Consider the following 27,650-nt stretch of genomic DNA (forward strand, 5'->3'; position numbering starts at 1 on the left):
AACCACTGAGCATCACTGGGTGCAGCCCCCACCCACAAAAAATTTCACCATATTTAAAAATTTATGATTTTATAACAAATGAAAATTTGTTAATAATACTCGCAAAGCAGTATTTTTCATACACAAGATCAACACAAAGAACGAAAGGATAAAAGATGCCTTTTCCACATAGGTGAAAATAAAACACAAAAATTATTTACGGCCAATTGCAATCTAAGTGGAAAATAGGAACAAAGCTTCAAGAAATAATTTTCATTCAAAACAATATTTAATTAATAAATTAATTAATTAATAAAAACTTAATTTTATACCACTGTTAAGAAATCTTTTGGTGATACTCAGTTATGTTAAAACATAATACCAAAGGCTTCTGATGGATAATCAGCTCTAAGAGAGTAAATTCCTGATTCAAACTGTTTGTTCTTCTAGTTATTGTTATTTCATCTCAAGAAATAAAAAATGGAGCAAAACATCTACAAATATTATCTTTAAGTTCCATTTCTGAGTGGCAAACATTTTCTGTACTATGGTTGACATCTAGCAACTACATTATTAATCTCCTTTATGGCATTTAGTGCATGCCTTGAGGCAATGGTTAAAGCTCATATTAAAACAAATGCCACCTGAATAATGACAAATTCATCATTGTCTTTTTTATGCATGAATCCTGCAGTATCTTGCAATTCAATCTATGAATTGTTATTGGGCCTGATTCCTGCCAAGTGCTTGGCCAACTGGAGACATTTTGAACTGCCTCTCCTCTGCTTCATGTTGGGCCATTAAACACTCTGCACAGAAGAGTTCCTGGTATAAGATAAAAATGTGCTCTGGATCTTACCCCAAGAATATCTCCAAAGGCTCAATGGGGATATCTATATTTTCCTTGTATGTTTAATACTTCAATAGTCATACCTCTTAGTATTGTGTTTATATCCAAAGTTAAAGGTAGCCTCCTCCATCCTTTTCTATTTATTCATTATTATTTATATATTTTTAATTTTTAATTATATATATTTTAGTTTGTTTGTTTTGGTTCTGTTACATAGGAAATTCTAGAAGAAAAAGTTTTGCTTGACATAAAAGCTCAGGTTAAAACCAGGGAACAGAAACTGAGGCTAGTGAGGTGGTGCTAGAGGTAAGGTGTCTGCCTTGCAATGCTAGCCAAGAAAGGACCGCCATTCGATCCCACGGTGTCCCATATGGTCCCCCCAAGCCAGGGACAATTTCTGAGCGCTTAGCCAGGAGTAACCCCTGAGTATCAAATGGGTGTGGCCTCCAAACAAACAAACAAACAAAAAAAAGAAATTGTATAAACTGTCATTCTTAAACCCAAATGCACCAGTAACACAATATGGCACTATTATCTTTTGCACAGGCACACTAAAAAAGGAGAAATTTTATGTACAGAAACAAGATCTTATCTACTATGAATAAAAACCCATAAATTTTATAATACAGGGGCACCTTCCTGTATTATATGTATGTATATATGTATGGGGACTTGGTCTGTTCCTAGCATGCCACCATTAATACCAGAAAATTGGAATGCTTTAATCTTTTTTGATTTCAATATATTTGGCACAACACAAAAATGTTTTTAGTATTTATTTCTGCCTGTTCAAATATAAAGGGTGCATATTAAATTGAAGATATTAAAGATATTGAATCAGACTCCAGAACATAAAAACCTGCAGACAGTTGCAGAAGCCGCATCCCCTGTTTGGGACATCAGGCGGGGAAAAGCCACGAATCTACGCCCGCCCAGTGGGGCCCAACTGTGAGTGCTACCTGTAAATGTCTGTCTACTGTCCTCTTGTGTGAAACTCTTGGGAGTGGGGCAAAAGAGGCTCCAGCAGAGCACGGCTGCTCCGCTTTGCTACGCGGCCGTGCGCTCCTTCTAAGAAAATAACACCATCGCAACAAGAAGAAAAAATCACACTAAGAACTGTGCTATATCACAGAAGCAAGCATTTCTCTCCGGACTGTCTTATCTGTTGCATGCTCGGGCCTAGATTTGATCCAGTGTGAGGCTTCATTCACGGAGGACTCCCCTCCCTTAGAGGCAAGTCAGCCCGTCCAGAAAGGGCGGAGCCAGAGGACAATGCAGCCTACATCATATAGCCAATGAATACCACCACAACACATAGAAAAACCCACAATACAAGTGTGACAATGGGGAAACAACGCAGGCCAGCATCAGACATAGAGAATGAAGATAACATATGATGACCAGATAATGACCAACCAAATAATCAACTCTCAGATAATGACTTTAGACTAGCAATATGGAAGATGCTCAAAGAACTCAAAGAAACCATGGATAGAGTTGAAGAAAACACTAATAAGAACCAAGAAAATATGAAGACAGAAATCATAAACTCCAAACTGAAATAACATGTCAACAAACAGGCCTGAAAGTCAGTAAACAAAGTGAATGACAAAATGGATAAGTTCTGGGACAGGGTATCAGAAGCTGAGAATAGACTTGGTGCTGTGGAAGATGAGATACATAACAATTCCATACAGCAGGAGAGATTGGAAAAAAACTTAAAGCAAATGAGCAGACAATGGAAAAATTAGTCAAAGAATGGGAACAGATGAAAATAAAAGTCTATGATAAGATCAACAGAAACAACTTAAGAATCATTGGAGTCCCAGAGACCCAGGAAAAAAATTCCCAGGAAGAATCAATGGTCAAGAACATCATTAAAGAGAAACTTCCAGAGCTAAAGAATATAGGTGATCAAATCCTGCATGCTCGAAGAGTAACAACCAAAAGAGACCCCAGAAAAAACACCCCAAGACAATGACAAATCCCACAGATAGAGACAGAATTCTGAAAACAGCAAGATCAAAAGTGGAAATTATGTTCAAGCAAGCATCCTTGAGATTTACAGCAGACCTGTCACCAGAAACACTCAATGCCAGAAAGCAGTGGTGGGATATTGTGACAAGACTGAATGAAATGAATGCTTCACCCAGAATACTATACCCAGCAAAACTCACTTTCTGGTTTGACAGAAGAATACATGGTTTCACACACAAAAAGCAGCTCAGAAACTTTACAGACACAAAACCAGTCTTAAGAGAAAAACTGAAAGACCTAATTTAAGACAAGACTAACCAAAAGACACACCAAATTTCGATATAAAGATGGCATTAAATCCCAGGACAATTCTTTCTCTCAACGTCAATGGACTAAATGCACCAGTTAAGAGACACAGAGTGGCTAAATGGATCAAAAAACTCAATCCAACCTTCTGCTGCCTACAAGAAATGCACCTGAATAGTCAGAACAAACAGACTCAAAATAAAAGGCTGGAGAAAACTTATCCAAGCAAACAACACCCATAAAAAAGCTGGAGTGGTCATACTAATATCAGATAATGCAAACTTTATACTCAGGAAGGTTGTAAGGGACAAAGATGGACATTTTATATTAATCAAGGGGTACGTAGAGCAGGAAGAATTCACTCTCCTAAACATATATGCACCGAATGAGGGGCCAGCAAAATATTTAATACAACTGTTGACAAATCTGAAAAATAATATCAATATCAACACAATAATTGTGGGGGACCTTAACACGGCTTTGTCAACACTGGATAGGTCAACCAGACTGAAACCCAACAAGAATATACTAGACCTGAGGAGAGAAATGGAAGAAAGAGGCCTAGTGTATATATATATGACACTCCATCCCCAGAAACCAGGATACACATTCTTCTCCAATGTACATGGGACATTCTCCAGGATAGACTACAGGCATATTCAAGGAGGAAACTGCAGTCTCCAAGCAAGTGAAAGCAGAGATGAACAGATGGGAATATATTAAGCTGAGAAGCTGCTGCACCTCAAAGGAAATAGTGCCCAGAATACAAGAGCCACCCACTGAGTGGGAGAAACTATTCACTCAATACTCATCAGATAAGGGGCTAATCTCCAAAATATACAAGGCACTGACAGAACTTTACAAGAAAAAAACATCTAATCCCATCAAAAAATGGGGAGAAGAAATGAACAGACACTTTGACAAAGAAGAAATACAAATGGCCAAAGGACATATGAAAAAGTGCTCCACATCACTAATCATCAGGGAGATGCAAATCAAAACAACGATAAGATACCACCTCACACCACAGAGAATGGCACACATCACAAAGAATGAGAATAAACAGTGTTGGCGGGGATGTGGAGAGAAAGGAACTCTTATCCACTGCTGGTGGGAATGCCATCTAGTTCAACCTTTATGGAAAGCGAAATGGAGATGCCTCCAAAAACTGGAAATCGAGCTCCCATATGATCCAGCTATACCACTCCTAGGAACACAAAAATACAGTACAAAAACCCCTTCCTGACACCTATATTCATTGCAGCACTATTTACCATAGCAAGACTCTGGAAACAACCAAGATGCCCTTCAACAGATGAATGGCTAAAGAAACTGTGGTACATATCCACTATGGAATATTATGCAGCTGTCAGGAGAGATGAATTCATGAAATTTTCCTATACATGGATGTACACGGAATTTATTATGCTGAGTGAAATAAGTCAGAGAGAGAGAGAAAAACGCAGAATGCTCTCACTCATCTATGGGTTTTAAGAAAAATGAAAGACATTCTTGCAATAATAATTTTCAGACACAAAAAAGAAAAGAGCTGGAAGTTCCAGCTCACCACAGGAAGCTCACCACAAAGAGTGAGGAGTTTAGTTAGAGAAATAACTACATTTTGAACTTTTCTTATAATGAGAACGTATGACGGAAATGGAGAGCATGTTTAGAGTACAGGCGGGGGTCGGGTGGGGAGGAGGGAGACTTGGGACATTGGTGATGGGAATGTCGCACTGGTGATGGGTGGTGTTCTTTACATGACTGAAACCCAAACACAATCATGTATGTAATCAAGGTGTTTAAATAAATAAAAAAAAGATATTGAATCAAAAATATTGAAGATATTTAATTCCTTGTGGCATTTAGTGGCAAAAATAAATTTTTAGATTGATTTTGTATCTTATATTGAGATTATCTTATGTTAAATGTATAAATACCTTATATTAAATGTATCTTATATTGAGATTAAAAAACCTATTGGAGTCATTACACTTCTAATTGAAAATAATTCACCAATAACTATATATTTTCAGATATCTTTTTTTTTTTTTTGGCTTTTCGGTCATACCCAGCAGCGCTCTGGGGTTACTTCTGGATCTACTCTCAGAAATCACTCTCTGGCCCCTATATTTTCAGAAATCTAAACCATAAAGCACTTCATATATAATACATAATTAAAATTTTAATAAATTTATATTTAAAATATATACTATACAATATTTTAGAAGCACAAACTAATTTACATCATTGTGTGTATTTATTATCTTGATTTGAAAACATCCAGTATAAGCAGTCAGATTTATTTAAAAAAAATTTTGTTCTTTCCTTCTAAACATGACTTGATAGTAATTAAAATGAAATAATGCAAAAGTTATTCAATACACAATATAGGATAAAGATCCTAACAATATAAGATAAAATTATCTCTAAAAGAGACCAAAGGGGGAAAAAACTCAGTCCACATAGTTCGAAAATTGTAAGATATGCAAGGAAACACATAAATATTTCCAGACAGAATATACTGACACTAATTGAGTTGTTGTATGGAACTTTTTTTTTTTAAATCAAACCTCAAGTACTTTCCCAACTGGAGTTTTATGCAGCCCAATTAACTTTGGCTAGACACAAAAACCTGGCTTTGTATGTATAGGAGGCAGCCAACATAAAGGTTTTCAGTATCAAAAATTACTGCTAGAATCTCCCTTCTCTCTTACCAATCCAAATTTGGAAAGTAAGCTAACAGGCAACTAGCTTTTACTATAATTTAGGTGAATATTAATTTTAGTGGCTCAGAAAAACTCCACAATATTTTATTTGTACAGAAAAGCAAGAAAGACCCAAAATATCCAAAACACTTAACTAGAGAACACAATCTATTGTGGAAACAACCATGAAATCATTAGAAACAGTATCCTGAGAATGTTATTCGTTCCTTCCTCTTTACTGCAAGTCCGAGGTTAAATTCATGGCATTATCCACTGTTAGCAAAGATCAAATAAGGAATAATTACAATTTTAAACTAGTTTATCTGAATATTTTAACTGGACATGACACTGGCATGAGAGTTTAATGTCTTTTCAAGTAATGTCACCAGGGTCTAACAAGACAGAAGTATATAGAATCAACCAGTGACACAAAAGCAAATTATTCTCTAAATGGTATAAAGTTTGTGTTTATTATTATGTAGGATCTAGAAACAGAGCAGCCAGAAAGAGAACACTTTTGAAATTTATGCTTCATTTTTGATGCCTAAAAAGATATATTTAATCTTTCAACTTAAACATAAATTTATAAATAATATTCAATATTAAGTTGCAAATGGCAGGCTAGAGGAAACAATTAAATGCTCTTCAGTATCTCTAAGTTAAGTAAAGTTGACTTTATTTTAAAAAAAGGGAAAATCATGTCCAATTCAGAACAATTTAATGTTAGGTAAAACCCTAGTTGGTATCTAAGTTATGTGAAAAAATGTTTCTTAAATATTTGACTCAGTTTACTAATTTATAAGAAGATAATAGGCATTTTACTCATCCATAACTCCTTAGATCCACTCCTTGGATATCATTCTTCAAGTGAGTTCTATTCATAAATGTTTTTTCTTATAGTTCCACTGAAAGACCAATTATTCTTCTGGTGGTAGATGGCTATGTGTGTGCATTTTTGGGGGGTTGAGTATGTGCAAGAATTGCTCTTGCAGGACCTGGAGACCCAATGAGGTGTCAGGGATCAAAACGGAGTCAGCCACATAAAAGGCAGCACTCTACCACTGTAGTCTTGTTCCAGCTTTCTTGATTGTATAGTCAAAGATACTAGAATCATTGGTGTGTGATATGAATATAACTACACAATAGTTTTTAGAATCTGAGAAAAATTATAGACAATATGCTGTGTCATTTATTACTATTAGCACTTGACTTGTGTGCACTGGTTTGTGGGCACTTCTGTTAATGAAGAAAATTTCTGCTAGGAAAATGCTATAGTTGAGAGGGGAGACATTTTGAACATTTGCCTCTGATCTACTGTGTGAATCTCCCAGCAAGCACCCTACCCAGAATAGCTTGGGAAAGTACAACAGTAGAAAGCAACCCATGATTGCACAACAGCAAAGGGCTGTCTCTGCCCACAAGGGTGAAACCAGAAAAGTGTGGCCATTCTTCTTCTCTCCATGGCCGAAAACATCTTCTAGCCAATGAACCCTAGCACAACTCATAGAAAATACCAAACTATAAATGTGGCAATGGGGAAACAATGCAGGCCAAACCCATACATAGAGAATGAAGATGGCAGCTCTGATGACCCCAAACGTGCCAATCACCTATATAGCCTCTAAGTCAGGGGTCTCAAACTCGTGTCCCGCGGGCCAATTGCGGCTCTCTGTACAACATTTTGTGGCACGTGGCCAGCCTTCAAATATTCCAGTATTCGCGTTATTCACTTACTGAATAATCGCAATAAAAATCGTATTAGTAAGAAAAAATTGCATTAAACATTTGCATACCCTGAGCAGTTCCATTTGGGTATGCAAATGTTTAATGCGATTTTTGTGATTTTTTTTCTTACTAATGCGATTTTTTATTACGAATATTCAGTAAGGGAATAATCAAAAATACTTTGCGCCTAGCGCAGACGTCATTTCCACTGCTCCTGCCCGCTGTTCCTTGCATTATCGGAGGCCTATGGCAGAGAAGGGAGAGAAGGAGAGAAGTTTATTCAGAATTAGATTTTGTCATACCTTCATCATGACTTTATCAAAGCCTGCAGTAAAGAGAAAGATTGATGACGAGCACAGACAATTTCAGAAAAAGTGGAAGACACAGTATTTCTTTGTTGAGCACAGGGGCAGCCCCACATGTCTTATTTGCTCAGAGAAAGTTGCAGTGCACAAGGAACACAACTTGAAACACCATTATTCAACTAAACATGCTGAGGAATGTGCAAAATATTAAGGAAATAAGAGAGCCAAGCAGTTGCCAGTCTTAAAGCATGTCTAATGAGGCAACAAGATTTCTTCAAGAAAGCAACCAAAGAGAATGTTGCATCAGTCAAAGCTAGTTACATGGTTAGTGAGATGATTGCTAATGCAGGGAAACCATTCACAGAAGGAGTTTGTTAAAAAAAAATGCATGTTACAGGCTGCAAGTATTATCTGTCTGGAAAAGAAATGTCAGTTTAGCAAAATCAGCCTTTCTGCCAACACTGTGGCAGAGCACATTTCTGACATGTCAAGTGACATTTATCATCAACTGTGTGAGAAAGCCAAATGTTTTGATGCATACTCAGTTGCTCTTGACGAGGGCACAGATATAACAGACACCGTGCAGCTCACAATTTATGTCCGTGATATTGACTGCAATTTTGAATTGACAGAGGAGCTCCTCACAATAATTCCAATGCATGGCCAGACCACCGCTAATGAGATATTTCGGCATCTGTGTGATGCCATTGAGAATGCAGGTTTGCCATGGAAGAGGTTTGTTGGAATAATAACTGATGGATCGTCATCGATGACAGGGAGGAAAAATGGACTGGTGGCACTTGTTCAAAAAAAAAAAACTTGAAGAGTAGGGTGTAGAGAAGGCCATTGCTCTTCACTGCATTATCCATCAGCAGGCCCTTTGCAGTAAATGCCTGCCGTGTGACAATGTGATGTCTGTTGTTGTAAAAAGCATCAACCAAATCAGATCCAAGGGCTTAAAGCTCAGGAGGTTCCATGCTTTTTTAGAGGAAATGTAGTCAGAATAAGGAGATGTGCTCTATTTCACCAAGGTATGTTGGCTTAGCAGGGGAAATGTCCTGAAAAGAGTTTTTGTGTTGAGAGAAGTGAAAGCCTTCATGGAGAAGTATGGGAATGCTGTTTCTGAGTTGAGTAATCACAAATGGCTCATGGACTTATCTTTTCTTGTTGACATCACACATAAGCTGAATGTACTAAACAAGATGTTACAAGGCCCGGGGCAGCTTATGAGTGCTGCCTATGACAACGTGAGAGCATTCTCCACAAAACTTGTGTATGGGAATCCCAGCTCTCTCAGACAAACCTTTGCCATTTCCCAGCATGGAAGGAACTTGTGGATGTAGGCATACCATTCAGTGGTGAGAAATATGTTGATGCTATGTTTAAGCTAGAGAAGGAATTTGATCACAGATTTGCAGACTTCGAAAAGCACAGAGCCACTTTCCAAATTTTTGTGGAAGCCTTTTCCTTTGATGTGCATGATGCCCCTCATGTGCTTTAAATGGAGCTCATTGACCTGCAATGCAACTCTGATCTCAAAGCCAAGTTCAGGGAGATTAGTGGAAAAACAGACATGCATGGGCAATTTTTGAAAGAATTGACCCCCAGCTTCACGGAGCTTTCCCGAATGTTCAAGCACACCATGTGCCTTTTTGGGAGCACATATTTGTGTGAAAAGTTATTCTCCACATTGAACTTCAATAAGTCAAAGTACAGGTCTAGACTTAATAATGATCATCTTCATGCCATACTGAGGGTCTCAACTGCTACCTCTCTATAGCCAAATGTGGTTCCGAATTGTGAGAAGAAGCGCTGTTAATCTCTGGCAGCAAGGAATAGGCAAAAGATGCCATGTTCAGAAGAACTATACATGATCTTCACTCAATATTCCATTTATGTTCAGAAGAAATAATTAAAACTGTTAATAATATCGTTTGAGGACTTTTTTTTTTTTTTTTTGTGAAATCCCTTATGCGGCCCTGCCTCACTCCGACTTTGCCTCCTGCGGCTCCCAGGTAAATTGAGTTTGAGACCCCTGCTCTAAGATATGGAGTTTAGAGAGGAAATATGGAAATGTTCATAGAAATCAAGAAAGCATGGGTAAAGCTGAAATACAATATATAAGAGATAAGAGGATATGAAGATTGAAATAAGAAAATTCTAAACTGAAATAACAAAACTGAAAAACTCAGTAGATGAAATTAAAATCTCAATGGAGGGCCAGAGTGACAGCAGCTGAGGACAGAATCAGTGACTGGAAAATAAGATGCATAACAGATTGATACAACATAAGAGATTGGAAAAGAGCCTTAAAGGAAATGATCAGACAATAAAAAAAAATCCTCAAAGAGTAGTAACAGACAAAGATATTATGAATGGAGTTCCAAGACCAGGAAGAACATCTCCAGGAAGAATCAACAGTCAAGGACATCATTGCAGAGAAACTCCCAGAGATAATGACTGCTTATATACATGCCCAAAGAATACCAGCTAAAAGACATGGAAAAAAAGCACACAAGACACATCCTAGTCACAATGATGAATTCTAAAGATGGGGATAGAATATTGAAAGCAGCAATACTAAAAGGGAACTTATGTACAAAGAAATATCCTTAACATTTACAGCAGACAAGTCTCAAGAATCCGTCAAGGACAGAAGACAGTGGTGGTATATAGAGACAAAGCTCAATGAAATGAATACTTTATCAAGAATATTAAATCCAGCCCAACTCAGTTTCAGGTTTGAAGGAAGTATACAAAGCTTCATGGGTACATAGAAGTTCAGAATCTTTACAGACTCAAAACCAGCCTTAAAATAAAACTGAAAGGTCTACTTTAAGTCAAGAGAGACCAAGAGATACACCAAAGTAAACATAAAGATGATACTAAACTTCATGCCAATTATCTCTCTCTCAATGTCAAAAGACTATATGCACTAGTGAAGAGAGTGTAAGTGGATCAAAAAAGATGAAACCAACATTCTCTGCCTTTAAAAAAATCTGAATAGCAAGAACACAGATTCAAAATCAAAGGTTGGAGAACAATCATCAAACAAACTTTTTGAATTCCCTTCAAAAGATGGAGTGGATATAGTAATATCAGATGATTCAAACTTTAGACTCAGAAAAGTTTTAAGGGACAAAAATGCACATTTTGTAATAATCTTAATGTAGTATGTACAACAGGAAGAAATCACATGCCTAAACATATATATGCACCCTATGAAGGACCAGCAAAATATATAACACAATTGTTGACAAATCTGAAAGAAGACATCAATGACAACATAATAATACTGGGAAACCTCATCACTGCCCTGTCACCCTTTGATAGATCAACCAGACTGAAACTCAACAAGAATATACTAGCCCTGAAAGGAGAAATGGAGGAAAGTGACCTAGTAGGTATACACAGGGCAATCATCCCTAGAAAACTGGATACACATTATTCTCCAATGCACATGAATCATTCTCCAGGATAGACCACATGCTTGCCCATAAAACAGATAGCATAAAATCAAGGGAATAGAATTTTTACGGACTATCTTTCTAGATCATAATACACTGACATTAGAAGTGAATCACAAAGGGACATGTAAGAAAAAAACTTTAAAACCTGGAAATTAAGCAGCTCACTACTGAGCCAAAGATGGAATCAGAGTGGAAATAAAACAATTCCAGGAAGGAAACAGAAATTTGTGAAGACTCAAATTATCAGAATTTGTGGGACACAGCAAAAGTGGTACTAAGAGAAAAATTTAGAACTCCTGAAAGCACTATCAGAAAGGAAGAAGGGACCTGCAGAAAAAATTTAATGACAGAGCTTAAAACAATTAGAAAATGAAAAACAAAATGAACTCAAAATAGGTAGGCATAAGGAAATAACAAAGCTTAGAGCAGAAATCAACAAAGTGGAAATCCAAAAAAATAATCCAAAAGATCAACAAATATCAACTAGACTGATAAACCACAAGCAGAACTCACAAAAAAAAAAAAGAAACATAATAAACCAGTTTAGAAATAAAAAGGAGATGACTATAGATACTATAAGGATTCAAAGGTAATCAGAGACTAATTTCAGAGACTCTATGCCACAAAACATGAGAATCTGGAAGAAAGAAATAAATTCTTGGATGCTTATAATCTGCTACAGTTTAATAAGTTTAATCTAGCATATCTAAATAGCTCTGTTCCTTTTGAAGAACTTAAAATGGTAATCAAAATTGTTCAGAAAAACAAAAGCCCAGGCACAGATGGATTCACTAACAATTTTTTCAAGCCTTTCAAGAGGAAATACTACCAATCCTTTTCAGGCTCTTTCAGGAAATTCAAGAAACAGAAACACTTGTAAATAGGTTTTATGAAGATAATATCATGCTGAACAAAGCCAGACAGGGATGCTACAAAGAAAACTACAAATCAAAATTCCTGATGAACACAGATGCAAAGATCCTCAACAAAATCCTAGAAAATAGGACCAAGTGCCTCATCAAGAAGATCATACAACATGACCAAGTAGGTTTGATTCCAGGAATGCAAGGATGGATTAATATACATAAATTAATCAATATAATAAACCATATGATTATATCAATAGATGCAGAGAAAGTATTCAACAAGTCCTACACTTCTTCATTATAAAAACTCTCAGCAAGATAGGAATGAAAGGAACTTTTCTCAATATAGTCAAGGATATCTACCACAAGCCAATGGCAAATATTATTCTCAGTGAATATATACTAAGCATTTCATCAAAAATCTGGTAGAAGACAAGGCTGCCCCCTTTCACCACTCTTATTTAACATAATAATGGAAGTACTTGCTATAGCAATTAGGCAAGAAAAAGATATCAAGGGCATCCAGATAGGAAAGAAAAAAGGGAAGCTCTCACTGTTTGCAGATGATATAATACTACATAAATACTATAAATATGATAATATATTTAGTATATGTAGTATTTATTTAAATAAATTTACTATATTTACATATACTATATAGATTGATCTTTATACTCTAAAGAAGGGAGAAGTCAAGCACTGTGTGCAGATGACATGCTACTATACTTTGAAAACTTTAAAGACTTTACAGAAAAGCTGCTAGAAACAATAGATTCATGTAATAAAGTGACAGGCTACAAAATCAATGGCCTTCTGGGGCTAGAGCAATAGCATAGTGTTAGAGCATTGCCTTGAAGGTGGCTGACCTAGGACAGATCTCGGTCTGATCCCTGGCATCCCATATGGTCCCCCAAAGCCAGGGGTAATTTCTGAGTGCATAGCCAGGAATAATCCCTCAATGTCACCAGGTCTGGCCCTTAAAACAAAATAAGAAACAAAATCATTATAAAAATACTTTTAAACACAAATAATTATATAGAAGAAATGCACATTAAAAAAAGCAATCCCATTCAAATTAGTGCCACATGAACTCAAATACCTTGGAGTTTACTTAGCTCAAGAGGTGAAGGATCTATACAAGGAAAACTACAAAACACTGCCTCAAGAAATAAAAGAGGACAAACGTAAATGGTGACACATACCCTGTTCATGGATTGTGAGAATTAACACCATTAAAATGGCAATACTCCCCAAAGTTCTATACAGATTTAAAGCAATTACTCTAAGGATACCCATGACATTAATCAAAGAAATTGATCAAACATTCCTGAAATTCATTTGGAAAAATAATCACCCACAGATAACTATACAAACCCTTAGGAGAAAGAAGATGGGAGGCATTACCTTCCTGAACTATAAATTATACTACAAAACAAGTCATTAAAACAGCATGGTATTAGAATAAAGACAGATCCTCGGATCAAAGGAATAGACTTAAATATTCAGAGAATGTTCCCCAAACATACAATCAATTAATCTTTGATAAAGTGGCAAGAAACTCAAAATGGAGCAAGTAAAGTCTTCAACAAATGGTTTTGGGACAACTGGTCAGTCACATGCAAAAAAGCAAATTCAGTCCTCCATCTAACACCATGCACAAAAGCAAAATCCAAATGGATTTGATATGATATCAGAACTGATATCATATGGTATATAGAACAACATGTAGATAAAACACTCCATGACATTGAGACTAAAGGCATTTTCAAGGAGGAAGCATCACTGTCCAAAAAACTGAAAGCAGAGATAAACAAATGGGACTATATTAAATTGGGAATCTTCTGCACTTCCAAGAAATACTGACTAGGATACACCCTAAAATGAAAGAAACTATTCACCTAATACCTATCAGATAAGGAGATGATATTTAAGATAAAAAAGTACTGACAGAACTTAATAGAAAATAACCTTTCATTCCATCAAAATATGGGGAGAAGAAATGAACAGACAATTCCTCAAAGAATAATTACAAATAGGCAAATTTCATGAAAAAACGTTCTACATAATTAATCATCAGGGAGATACAAATCAAAACAACACTGAGGTACCATCTAAGAAACTGACACACATCACAATAAACAAAAATAATCATTTTTGGTTGGGATGTGGAAAGAAAGAAACTCTCATTCACTGCTGGTGGGAATGCCATCTAGTCTAGTCCTTTTTTTTTTTGGTTTTTGGACCACACCTGGCGGTGCTCAGGGGTTACTCCTGGCTGTCTGCTCAGAAATAGTTCCTGGTAAGCACGGGGGACCATATGGGACACCGGGATTTGAACCAACCACCTTAGGTCCTGGATTGGCTGCTTGCAAGGCAAACACCGCTGTGCTATCTCTCCGGGCACTAGTCTAGTCCTTTTAAAAACAACTGGAAATTGAACTCCCATATGATCCAACTAGACCACTCTAGAGATATACCCTAGAGCACAAAAAACACAATAAAAAATTGCCTTATGTACACCTATATTCATTGCAGTGCTATTTACAATAGCCAGAATTTGGAAACAACTCAGATGCCTGACAACAGAGGAGTGGCTAGAGAAACTGGTACATATACACAATGGAATACAATGCACGCATCAGGAAAAACAAACTCATAAAATTTTCCCGTAAGTGGATGGACATGGAAACTATTATGCTGAGTGAAATAAGTCGGAGGGAGAGAGAAAGACACAGAATAGTCTCGCTTATTTTTAGGACTTAAAAAATATAAAGATATTATTTTATTCATACCCAGGGACAATAGAGACAGATGAGGGCTGGTAGGACTGGCCCACAATATGAAGTTTACCACAAAGAGTGGTAAGTGCAGATTCAGAAATAACTACACTAACAATTACCATGATAATGGTAGTGGGTGAGAGAAATATAATGCCTGTCTCAAATACAGGTAGGGGGTGGGAGGAGGTAGATGGGGGCATAGGTGGTGGGAATGTTACACTGGTGAAGGAGGTTTTCTTTTCTATAACTGAAACCCAACTTCAAACTTGTTTGTAATCATTGTGCTTAAATCAATATTCATAAAATAAATAAATAACTAAAATAAAAGTTGACATAAGATCAAAAAAGAATTGTTAGTACAGTATACAGTGTATTAGAACAGCATCTCAAGAATATTCTATATTCTGTTCTTGTGACAAAGAGCCTCAATTACTACCCAGAAATTAGAATCCTACCTATTTTAAGGCTTTCAAAAGAAATGGTTTTCCATTGTGAGAAAAAAATAAATTTTAAGGTAGGTTCTTGCTCAGGTACTTGGCTCCAATTCAGTTTTACCAGTTAAATGCTTACCAGGTAAAAGTCAGCCTCATTTCAATGGGGTCTCCTGCCCTACACGCCCTGTCTTCTTTGTATCATAAGGTTTCCTTCAAATTTATTTTTCATTTATTATAACTGAAACCCAACTACAATCATATGTGTAATCATGGTGTTTAAATAGATATATTATCTTAAAACATGGTACAGTTGAATGAAGTAAGTCTCCTACATTCTTTTAGGAGACTTATTATAAAATAATCTGTAAAGTGGCAAAAAATTAGAGTTTAAAATTCCAAAGAATAAAATGCTAACACCGCCTCAAAAGTCATAAAATAATAAATGTCAAGCATAGGTATTCAAGAGATAAACATTTCTATTGTCCCCATGACCTTATGGAAACTAGAAATATTATGTGGTGTTTATGACAGTGTTGGTACATTCATTAGTTATCTTGGGAAGTAGAGCAATGTCTAGCATACTGTAATAAATCTTAGCAAATGTGCTGACCAAATAAAGATATAAGTGAGAAATGAGAATCATACTAAGAAAGAAAAATAATTAAAAATCATGTAGCAAGCCCAGAAATAAGTTAAAAAGAGAAAATTGTGAAAGGAAAATACAGAGTTTTCAAGACAGTGAAATGCCATAGATTGAAGATGAGAAGAAAAGTATAGACTTAATTTCCTGCTCCATGTACAGGGTCAAAGAAAAGCTCTAGATTTATGTCTGTGATTCAGTTTGAGAAATGCTATTACAAAGATACTAAGATTAGTGTTTTGAAAGTTAAGAGAAAGGAGAAAAATAATTGTTTGAACATCTCAAGGCAAGACTTCACAGAATAAATAAAATTTGTGCAGGCAGAAATGGAAAAGTAAAAGGGCATTTTTGGCAGAAAAATAAAAAAAAGGATTGATCTATGGAATTTGTCAAAGCATATGGAATACTTAATCCTCTTGAACTTTCCATATACCATGAATATTGTAGAGTCTTTTAAAAAATTTCCATAAAAATGTACAAAGGAAATAATGTCAATAGTCTTATTAAAAACACAACATTCCACATACATATCTATCTCCAAACAAATATAAACCTGCATGTATAAATGCATAGAATGTGTAAATATACACAACAAAATATATATGCATATATGTAAGAATAGCACCAATAATCAATATATTTTCCAGATCAGCCTTGCCATCCTGTTATGCTATTCTAAAGTCCATTTTTCATAAACTTGTGTACTACTTTTATAAATCTTACCTTTCATTAGTTTTCACAAAACTCTAAATACTATATCTATTTCTCATCTCCTGAGACTGATAGACTTGTCCATTAAATAGTATATTTTATTCTAAGTATTCAAAGTCAAAAAGTATGGCATTTTTTTTATTTTGCTAAATCTATGTCAAGTCCATGGCATATTACGAAGTCCCAAACTCCCAAATTAAAGAGAATCCATTGGGATTATAAATTTTCCAAATTTCATAATTCAAAAGTAAAATTTTAAATATGATTTTGAGGTTACAGGGGTCCATGACTTTAAAGCAATTATATGATAGGGATTGTATTTAATCTAATCAACAGGTCAGAAGCAATGAAAGTAGTTGGGGAGAAGGAGATTTAAATTTGGAATGTCATGCACAAAATTTCCCTTCCTTTTCTTTCTGACATGCTTTAATAAATTTAAATTTTAAATCATGCTTCGAAAACATGCTCTACATAATAGAATATATGCTTAAATTATATTCTAATTCAGGCTGAAATGAAATAATTTTTAAATACATGTTTTTTATATCCAAAGTATTATCCCTGTCAAAGTACTATATGTTACTGCATGGTTTCAGAACCTATAAAAAATATTTTTTGCAAAGAAATTATGTGGTGTAAAACTAACTTTATAAAATCACCTGTATTTATAAAAACAGATAAAATGACCATATGGTGGTAATTAATATGTTGCGCAATTTAGTATATTCAAAGTAAGTATAGTTAAGCTCATTAGTTTTCCTTTGTAAATATCTTTCTGTTTAATCAGAAAGCTGACACTAAAAATTTTGAAAGCAGTAATGTATTAACATAATAAAAATATTTCCAGCATGCCAAAGGCAGCAGTAGGGGTAGTAGTAAAACTGTGTAAAGTCTATTCTTTATGTAATAGTGTTTGAATTACCTTATCAGAATAGAAAATGGAAATGGTTTTCAAAAGACAAAACAAAATTATTTCAGCTGATTAAACTTGATATATTATGATCTTTTAGTTGTTTGAAGTAGCAATTTGTACGCTTCAATTATCCTATACAATTATCCTATTCCTTTATCTGATATTTATAGTGGTGAGCATAGCTGCCTTCCTTTATCTGATATTTCCTTGTTTATGATACCCAACATTTTCTTTTTTTTTGTTTGTTTTTTTTGTTTTTGTTTTTGGGCCACACCCGGCGATGCTCAGGGGTTACTCCTGGCTGTCTGCTCAGAAATAGCTCCTGGCAGGCACAGGGGACCATATGGGACACCGGAATTCGAACCAATCACCTTTGGTCCTAGATCAGCTGCTTGCAAGGCAAATGCCGCCGCTGTGCTATCTCTCCAGGCCCACCCAACATTTTCTTTTTATGTGTTTTCTTCATTGTCTTTGCACGTGAAAAGATTTCCTCACATTTATACTATTTTCCTACACATTTTCCCTAATATTTTGAATTTCTAAATGTTCTAAATTTTTCAGTAGTTTTTTTTTTTTATGTTACCCTTTGCACTGAAATGCTATTAAAGTCTCAAATAATCTTTGGAATTTTGTCATGTTTCTTTCCATTTTTCTCCTAATGAGTTTCTTCAGTGAATAAGAAAAGCTGAACCAAGTTTCTTAGGTATAGTGAGTTTGCTAAACTACAGAGACCCATCCTGTGGTCTGCTTCATAAGTGAGTCATTGCTAGGCAAGCTCCAAATGTATGACTATGGATATCTTTTCTCAACAAATATGTGATTTCTCCAAGTCAAAAGTCAAAAATGTCTTGAGAGATAGGGTTGGGTGGAAGAACTAGAATGGTACTAGGAGTATAAATTTCATGTTGCTGATACACTGAGCAGAAAAAAAGAATAACAATAAAGTTATCTGATAGAAGATATTCATTTATTCCTTCCTTTAGTATCCTTGGCTTTCTAAGCTCTCAGTGTTGGATCACTCATTCAATTACTCCATCACAATGCATTTCCTCTTGACCTTATTGCGGGCACTGTGTGTATGGGGAGATGACCCTATGCTTCCTAACAACTAATTAACCCTGTTTATACTCCTTGATACTTTCTTCTGAGTCAGCTGTCTCCAAATTTTGAGTCTTTCAGCTGTTCTTTTCCAGCATACCAGCTTTCATTTTTCTCCCATTCTAAATTTCCTTGGGTAATCATTTTCTCTGCTCTAACAAATTATTTTCTTAACTACAACTATTTTGTCATCAGTTTAAATAACACCCCTACTCTTAATCTGACCATTTCCATAAAGCTATTCACTCCTTTTCAAAATTTTATACAGTATAAACAGCTCCCGATTTATTCAATACACTTTCATCATGTCTTGGTTCAGAATTCCTTTTGAAATGCTCCTAGATTTAATGACATTCATTTGAAGAGCATCAACTGTAATTTCTTCAACAAGAAATTTTGGTAGATTGTGTTTTATTTGATTTCTTGAACTGGAAATTTCCTAATTATACAAGTAAATTCAAAATGCAATGCTTGAGTCTTTTTTTTTTTTTTTTTTGTCTTCCTGGGTCTTTGTATTTGTGAAAGATAGCATTGAACAAAATCTCATTATTCTTTACTCAGGTATCATTATTCTTCATAGCTTCCATCCTTTGCCTTGAACAAGTATGCAAATTTACTGCATATTATCCTCTCACTGAGGATACAAATATTTTGGGATATTATGAATCTTATTCCTGGTCTGCCAATAGTTTCAAGTTTTGTCTGTTACATCAAGAAAGAACAACAACAAAACCCACAAAATTATTTTCCATGGGTTGTCACAACTCAGTAAACTCTATCAAATGGTCTGTTGGATCAGACTAGTATTTATTTTTCTAGTTTTTAGTTAAAGTTTCACCTTTTAGTCCCTGGGAAATTCCCTCAGGACATTTTGAGCTCAGTTATAAGAACATATCTTTTCTTATTTTAAACTCACCTAGGTATTTGTGTGTGTTGGGAAAGATAAGACAGGTATTTTGGGGCCACAGTGGTGATCAGAAATTATTCCTAGGGGCCAGAGATATAGCATGGCATTAGGGTGTTTGCCTTGCATGCAGAAGGACAATGGTTCAAATCCCCCGAGCCAGCCAGGAGCGATATCTGGGTGTAGAGCCAGGAGTAACCCCTGAATGCTGCAGGGAGTGATCCAAAAACCAAAACAAAAAAAAAAGAAAAAGAAAAAGAAAGAAATTATTCCTAGCTCTGTGTTGAAAGCTCACTGTGGCAGAGTTCAGGGGACCTTACTTAACAACTAACATACTGTATTTCTGCCAAATCTAGGCATTTTCAAGTGAGATAATTGGTTTACTTAGTCTGCATATATGATTTATTCTGTTTGATTTTGTGGGGGAGGTAAATTACTCCTACATGTTATGGGAAAACTATATAGGATGGCAGGGATCAAACCAGGTTTGGCTGCACGAAATGCGAATCCCTTCCCACTATGCCACTCACTCTGACCCCGGCATATATAATTTCTATAACAGCAATTTAGTGACATGCTATAAGAGACATATGACAATTTTAACTATAACCATCATCTTTTGTAGGAAATAAATGTTACTACTTTAAATAATTCTAAGATTATTTGCCATAAATTCCTTTAGGAATCATTTTCCTGACAATGTTATCCTTGATTTTAGGGTCTTTTAAGAATTAATGTTGGTGAAATATTACCTGATCAAACTAAAATAAAATAGATAATTGATTTAGATTAGAATGGAAGACCAGTTATTAGCTAGTTTAACTCGGAAATTTTACTTAAGTAAAATCCTTTAAGAGTTCAGAGATATTCCAGTGCTTTCCTTGAAGTCTATGATGCTGACCTCCGTTGAATTTCCAGCATGGCATATGATTCCCACCAGGGTCATTCCTGAATAGAGAGCCAGAGAGAGCCCTGAGCACTACTAAGTGAGCCCAAATACAAACACACACACACACACACACACACACAATTTTTTATTATGTAAAAACATTACTCAAAACAAACAAAATTAGTCTTGGAGAATCTTAATGGAAGAATGTCAGTAATTTCTTGGCTTCAAATGAAAATCAGTATATTAAACTAAATACTAATTGTGATTGGTCAAATAATGATTCCTCTTCCCTTATGTAATGACTTCTAATATAGAAATGTCAAATGGAACTGATAAACTCACATGCACCCTTATATATTTTTCACTATCATCAGATTCATTTCTAAACTATAGAAAATTTGGAGTTATATTAACATTGAGCTGTAAAGAATAAACATTAAACAAATCCTTTGACAAATTTGTTATCTATGCACAGAGTTGATATTCTATATTTATATAATTTCCATAGTGATCCAGGACCAAAATTTGACACACTTTATCAATAACAAATGGTATTACAAATAACTATGTTTTCTGTGTGCCCTATGCTGAGGAAATACTTTCACTATCCCTACATCCTAACAGATTAAGTTAATAAAGACTCATTACTCTGAACACAGAACCTTAACATGATGGAGAAAAATGGAGAGGAAGTTGGTACTCACAGTTAGAGCAAGCAGTTTGCCATAAGTGAGATGAGCAGGGATGTGGTCAGTCTTGGATCTTAGAGATTCCATGTACCAGTGCTCAGCTTCTGGGAACCTACTCAATCGCATGTATGCTTCACCTGCAAAGAGAAGTGGGACACTCAACCACAAACTTCCTTCCTTCCTTCCTTCCTTCCTTCCTTCCTTCCTTCCTTCCTTCCTTCCTTCCTTCCTTCCTTCCTTCCTTCTTCCTTCCTTTTTTTTGGTTTTTGGGTCACACCAAGCAGCACTCAGCAGTCACTTCTGGCTCTACGCTCAGAAATCGTCCCTGGAGGGCTCTGGAGACCATATGGGATGCCGGGATTCGAACCACTGTCCTTCTTCCTACAAGGCAAACACCTTCCCGTTGTGCAATCTCTCAAGCCCACAAGCTTTCTAACAGTACATCATCAATAATCTTACATATGTCTTAGAGTTTCAGAAGTTGTGGAAGAGAAGACTTTCATCATGATTTCTATTATCACAAAGAGAATGCTTATGTTCAGAGAAATTCAGTGAAATGGCTTAGTAAAGTTTAAAACTGTGAATGATGAAGCCTTAATTTTAAGCTAAGAATATTAGACTCCATAATATGCCCTTTATTACTATTTTTAAAGATAAAATTACCTTCTTTATAATATTTTCTCTTTATTCACATTCATTTATTCCTTTACAAATTCAAGTAGTTACAAAATATTAAGTGAAGAGCATTGTGCAGGACCTTAGATAAAAGATTAGGATTCACAATATTGTTGAGAACATAAAATTTCTTTCTTACTTTTAATTCTTTAGGGGGAGGGGGTTGGGTCACACCCGGCAGTGCTCAGGGGCTACTCCTGGCTCTATGCTCAGAAATCGCTCCTGGCAGGCTCAGGGGACATATGGGATGCCAGGATTCGAACCTCTGACCTTCTGAATGCAAGGCCTTACCTCCATGCTATCTCTCTGGCCCCACTTTTAACTCTTAAAAAGGTAAAGAATAACAAGTTAAATATTTATATTAGATTTTAGATTTATGTTACTTATGCTTTATATACCAATAATTAATCATTTTCAGTAGAGCCAATTTTGTTGGTTTGTCACTAGTAAAAATAAACAAACAAAAAGTACACATCTTATTTATCATGTGTTCAGGAATTTATAGAAAGTTATTCTGTGGCTTTACATTCATCACTTATAGCGTTTAAGTCACAAAAGAAAAACAACCCAAAAGGACTAACTATGCCAATAAAATAAAAAATACAGTATTACCTTCCTATTATTATCATCTTTTTCTTTTGTAATTATAATCCAGAAGAATATTCACTAGATTGGAAATTATATTTTATGATAGATACTTTTGTGTAGTTTTGCTCAATATTGTAGTTACAAATACTTGACTCAGTTTTAAGACCAGGCAACAGGCAACAGGCAACCTTCATTATATTTCAGTCAAAGCTTTAGAACATAAATATTATAATAGGTTTTTAGCATATGCATCATCACAAGCTTCTCAAATGAATTCCTCCACACTACTTATACATATTGCTTTGGAAGGACTAGCTTTCTTTTACTTTTTCTTTTTTTTTAATATTTTTTTATTTAAGTAACATGATCATATTTGGGTTACAGTCATAACCAGAACACCCCCCTTCACCAGTGTAACATTACCCCCTCCCCCTTCCATCCCCTGCCTGTATTCGAGACAGGCATTCTACTACAGTTATTTGTTTTTAAGTTCAGTAAGTTGTATTTTTCTTTTCCTTAAAGGATAAGAGTAAAAAATTATAGTAAAGGTGTGATAGTGGCAATGGCCATTGTTTGCATAGGTCCAGAAAAATGGGGAAAATGGAAAAGAAAATCCTTGACCTGATTACAAAAAAGCCTCACCCCAGAAGCTTATTGGCATAAGACAGACTCTGGGTTCCAGGCATACCAGTCCATCCAACTTCAGTCATTCTCAAGGTCCCGGTGAAACTTTTTCACACTTTAGCTGTTGTTGGTATCAGATTCTTATGTTTAAAGACTCTGGATTCTGTGTATTTCTTTCATCAATGTCAGGCTGAAAACGTGTTTTTTTTATTTTTTCTTTAATTTTTAATTTATTTGCCAGGAAATTATATATTTATCATGATTAGTTTTCAGGCTTATAGTGTTTCAACATCTATCCCTTCATCAGTATCCACTTCCTTCACCAACACTTTTTGCCAACCCCCTTTGCCTCCCACCCACCAACCAATCTACTTCTACAAAAGACATCTTTAAGTTTTTTAAAATAAGACTGCATTATGGTTTGCAAAATTAGGGGGTTGTCTTATACGCCCAGTCGTCTTATACGCCGGAAAATATGGTATATAAAGCATAATAGGTAGCCTGAGATATAATACATTACTATAAGAAAAATTTCACATGACCATTAATTGTATTAATAGTAACAATAATGATAATATGTGCTGAATATTCATGCTTAATTAGGGTTGCAAGCCACTGAGAGAAAATATAAGTCTTATACACAATCACTCTTCTCTTTCAATATGTAGAAGTTTTTTCCAATTGCTTGCAAGAATCCTTTAACATATTATTCCACTCTAGAATGACCAAATAACTTTAAAAGTGATTTCCAAAATGAAACATTTCCAGTTCCTATAGGAGTTGCATTTTTACTATATATGTATATTTTGATTTAACTGGAGAATATCATTGCCTATGATTTGTTCAAGGGAAATCTGAAAAGCAGATTTGCTAAATAAATGTATAAAAAATAAATATGGAACATAGCAAAGATACTAATGAAATCTAGGATAACCAAAGGTAGCCTCTTAAAGAGAGACAGATTAATCAAATGTGCCATTTCTCCAGCTATGGTGAAAATTATATTCTTTCTGACAGCCAGTTGTTTCTACCTTGTTATGTATTGGCTATCAAGTCCATTTCACTTTGCCATAGTCTTATTTATTGCATTAAGGGAATGAAGAAGAACAAAAATCAAGGTTGGTATTTAAAAATGCTGCTGATAAATATGTTACTCTATTCTTAAGGACAGTACAGTGTATGCATAGTGCATATTAATTTGAATGTTAACATTAACAAACAAAATTAGTCTCTAAACGTCATAATACAATTGAGATTTGAAATTTTGGACACAGAAAAAATATCAGGGATGAATTCAAATGTGTTTAAAGGAAAAGATAAGATTTTGGGAACAAACAATATAATAACAACTTCTTGTTTTAAACCTCAGCACTGGCAAGACAAAAGCCTTGTACTTCTTTCTCATCTCTACTATAGAGCAACAAAATATTTTCATTAAGAAAGAAGACCTTGGGGCCGAAGCAGTGGCATTAGTGGTAAGGCATTTGCTTTGCATGCATTATTCTAGGATGGACCACAGATCAATCCCCTGGCATCCCATATAGTCCCCCAAGCCAGGAGAGATTTCTGAGTGCATAACCAGGAGTAAACCCTAAATGTCACTGGGTGTGCCCCCCCCCCAAAAAAAGAGGAAGACCTAAGAAAGAAGATGAGACCAGGAGAGTTGACTAACCTAAAAGCTTGGAGTGGCATCGAAGTTTATGCTTTTATGGTATCAAGTTGTCTGTATTACAAATTTAGTACATACTGAATACTTTTGAAACTCTGAAGTAAAATGCCATTGTGTTTTTACTTTTGATCCAGAGTATAATTCAAAACAGATTCATATTACAGGTACAGTGACTGTGGCTAACTGGGTTTAAGCAACTTGTTTCTTATAAAAGAGAGACAAGTGTGTGATTAATATTTTCTTTGGCACTTTAGATATCATTCCATCCAACATAAAATAACAACAACAACAATAGTAGTAGTAGTAGTAGTATTTAAAAGGGGACAAAGTAACTGCAACATGTGCTGTCAATGGCCTGAGTTTGAGGAGAAAGTGCTTATTTGGAATTCTTTAGGCTTTCATAAAAGAGTAAAATCAGAACAATTTCATGAAGGAAAGAGGTACAAGAAAAAAAAACTGAAAGTACATTTAATAAGCAAGGAAATGAAGCTAGGAGGTAGGGAAAGGCACGGAGGAAGAGCAATAAAGCAATGTCATCTTTTCAGAGACTAATTCTTCACTTTCAATAATTGAAGCAATGGATATAGCACCCAAAAGGGAATGAGCAACTCTAACCATTCTTTTTTCAGTCTACAAAAATAAAATCACAGAGTAGAGGTAAACTTCATATCAAAAAAGGGGATATTTTTCTATAGAATGATTTAGTGATCACACACAAAACCCAGATTTATTTCCTACCTCCACACAGACATATGGGATTTGGAGGTCTCCAAGCTGGCATCAGGCAGATATAAACCCGTTTCAGATGGAGAACAAATAATGTCACTCTTCCTCCTTAAAAGCCTTGACTCTAAAATAACCCAATGGCTAACTTCTTAATGGAAAGGCTTTTGTATTATTGATGATATAATAGACCAAATCACACTGCTTCTCATTTTTCAAGTTCCTGGACAGATCAGGATAATGGATAAAGAATAGACCATATAGCCAAACACATAAACCATATTTACCAGGGTTTTTATTTGCTTCTTTTTCTTGCCCTTACTCAAGATTAGAAACTTGTTTGGGCCTCCCAAACAGTGCATAGAAAGTCCAGGGGCCCCTCCTAGTGATAACAAGCCAACTGGTTCAGTGTTTCCCACTGAGGGCCTGAGAGTGTAGGGTGGCTTGGGCCCTGTTGTGCTGTGGGGATTACCACAGGGTTACCCCTGTAATGCTTGGGCCCTATTAGGTCACATACACATTGGAATGGGCTGAGCACGTACACACAAGTGCATCAATTCCACAGGCCCAAGGCTGTGTATTTGTACATTATTATTATTAATTATTATTATTATTATTATTATTATTATTATTATTATTTTGGTTTTGGGGTCATGCCCAGCAGTGCTCAGGGGTTACTCTGTGCTCAGAAATTGCTCCTGGCAGGCATGGGGACAATATGGGATGCCGTGATTTAAACCAAAATCCATCCTGAGTCTGCTGCATGCAAGGCAAATGCCTTACACTGTGCTATCTTTCCAGCCCCTCAATGTACTTTAATACTCTGTTTATCAGGGAGTGGGATTGCGGTTCAAATGACAGGACACAGGCCTTGTAAGGCTCCTTATTAAACTCCACCATGGCCAACCTCACCACAAATTAATACAAAATAAATTAAAACTTGTGATTATAAACTGCACTTAATCTTTCAAACCTTGGCATCCCATATGATCCTGATAGCCTGCTGGGAGTAATTTCTGAGGGCAGAGACAGAAGTAATGCCTGAGTATCGCCAGCAAAAAAAAGTGATTTCAGAAAAATCAGTTTGATATAAAATATCAATTACATTGTAACAGAAATAGTTATAGTTATGAGAAATGACTCAAAAGTTAACACTAATGGGAGAGACCAGAGGGCAGGGGAATGGTCACTGCCATTATCCTGCTTAGGCACCTCCAAGCAGAGGTGATATCCAGTGCCATGCCCCAGGTGACACAGGAGAGAGGATGGGAGATCCAAGGACAGGAGTGCTGTCATTGCCATTACCCTGCTTAGGCGCTACAGGGAAAAGGAGGCATCTGGTGCCACTCTACAGGAGAAAAATGAAAGAGGGAACGAAACACGAGGAAGGGCTAAACTTCTGCATGGTCCTCCCACCCCTGGAATAGGCACTAGTGAGCAGACAAGGGCTCCAGCTACCACTGATCACTTTAAAAAAAAACACAAACACCCTGAATATCCAGCACCCAAACTCACCCTATATAAAGAACAATGGGGAAACTAAGAAAGACGTCAATAGCTGAAGACATGGAGAAAAATTCTAACATATTTCTAAGTCCCCCAAAATGCTCAAACTTAATAGATGAGGTTCTAAAATCAGCATTTAATATCTTAGCAATTGGAATTCAAAGAATCACTAATCAAAGAAATTAAGAAATCCATAGACGAGGAATTCATCCAACTAAAAATGAGCTCTATCAAAAGATGAGAAAGTCAATACAAATGGAACTAATGGAACAAAAAAAACATGCTATCAAACCACGGTAGCAAAATTACACACATAGAAAAGTATATGGCTGAACTTGAAGACAAATGACAAGCCAGAAACAACAAAAACGTCAACAAAGAAATGAGAGACAAACATTGGAAGAACATGTAAGGTAATTAATTGATGAAGAAAGAAAAGACATAAGTACAAATCCTAAGAATACCAGATGCTGACGAAAAGAGAAAATGAAAGAACAAGTAGTGAGGGAAATAATAGCAGAAAATTTCCCCACACTTGAACAAATCCAAGAGGCTACAAGAGTACAAAAAAATTAGAGCCAGAAAGACCAACTCCAAGACATACAGTAATCTAAATGG

General features: G+C 35.7%; 1 protein-coding gene and 1 pseudogene across 1 annotated transcript in view; one reads left to right on the forward strand and one right to left on the reverse strand.

Annotated features, from left to right (window-relative positions):
- TMTC2 (transmembrane O-mannosyltransferase targeting cadherins 2) overlaps positions 1-27,650 on the reverse strand; it is a 587,133-nt gene that overhangs the window by 155,188 nt on the left and 404,295 nt on the right. The window contains exon 8 of the mRNA XM_049783373.1: positions 21,263-21,384. Within this exon, the coding sequence (XP_049639330.1) occupies positions 21,263-21,384 (122 nt within the window). The remainder of the gene's footprint in view (positions 1-21,262; positions 21,385-27,650) is intronic.
- On the forward strand, positions 6,870-7,045 carry LOC126023281 (uncharacterized; annotated as a pseudogene).

Source organism: Suncus etruscus, chromosome 11 (assembly GCF_024139225.1).
Source record: "Suncus etruscus isolate mSunEtr1 chromosome 11, mSunEtr1.pri.cur, whole genome shotgun sequence".
Lineage (NCBI taxonomy): Eukaryota > Metazoa > Chordata > Mammalia > Eulipotyphla > Soricidae > Suncus > Suncus etruscus.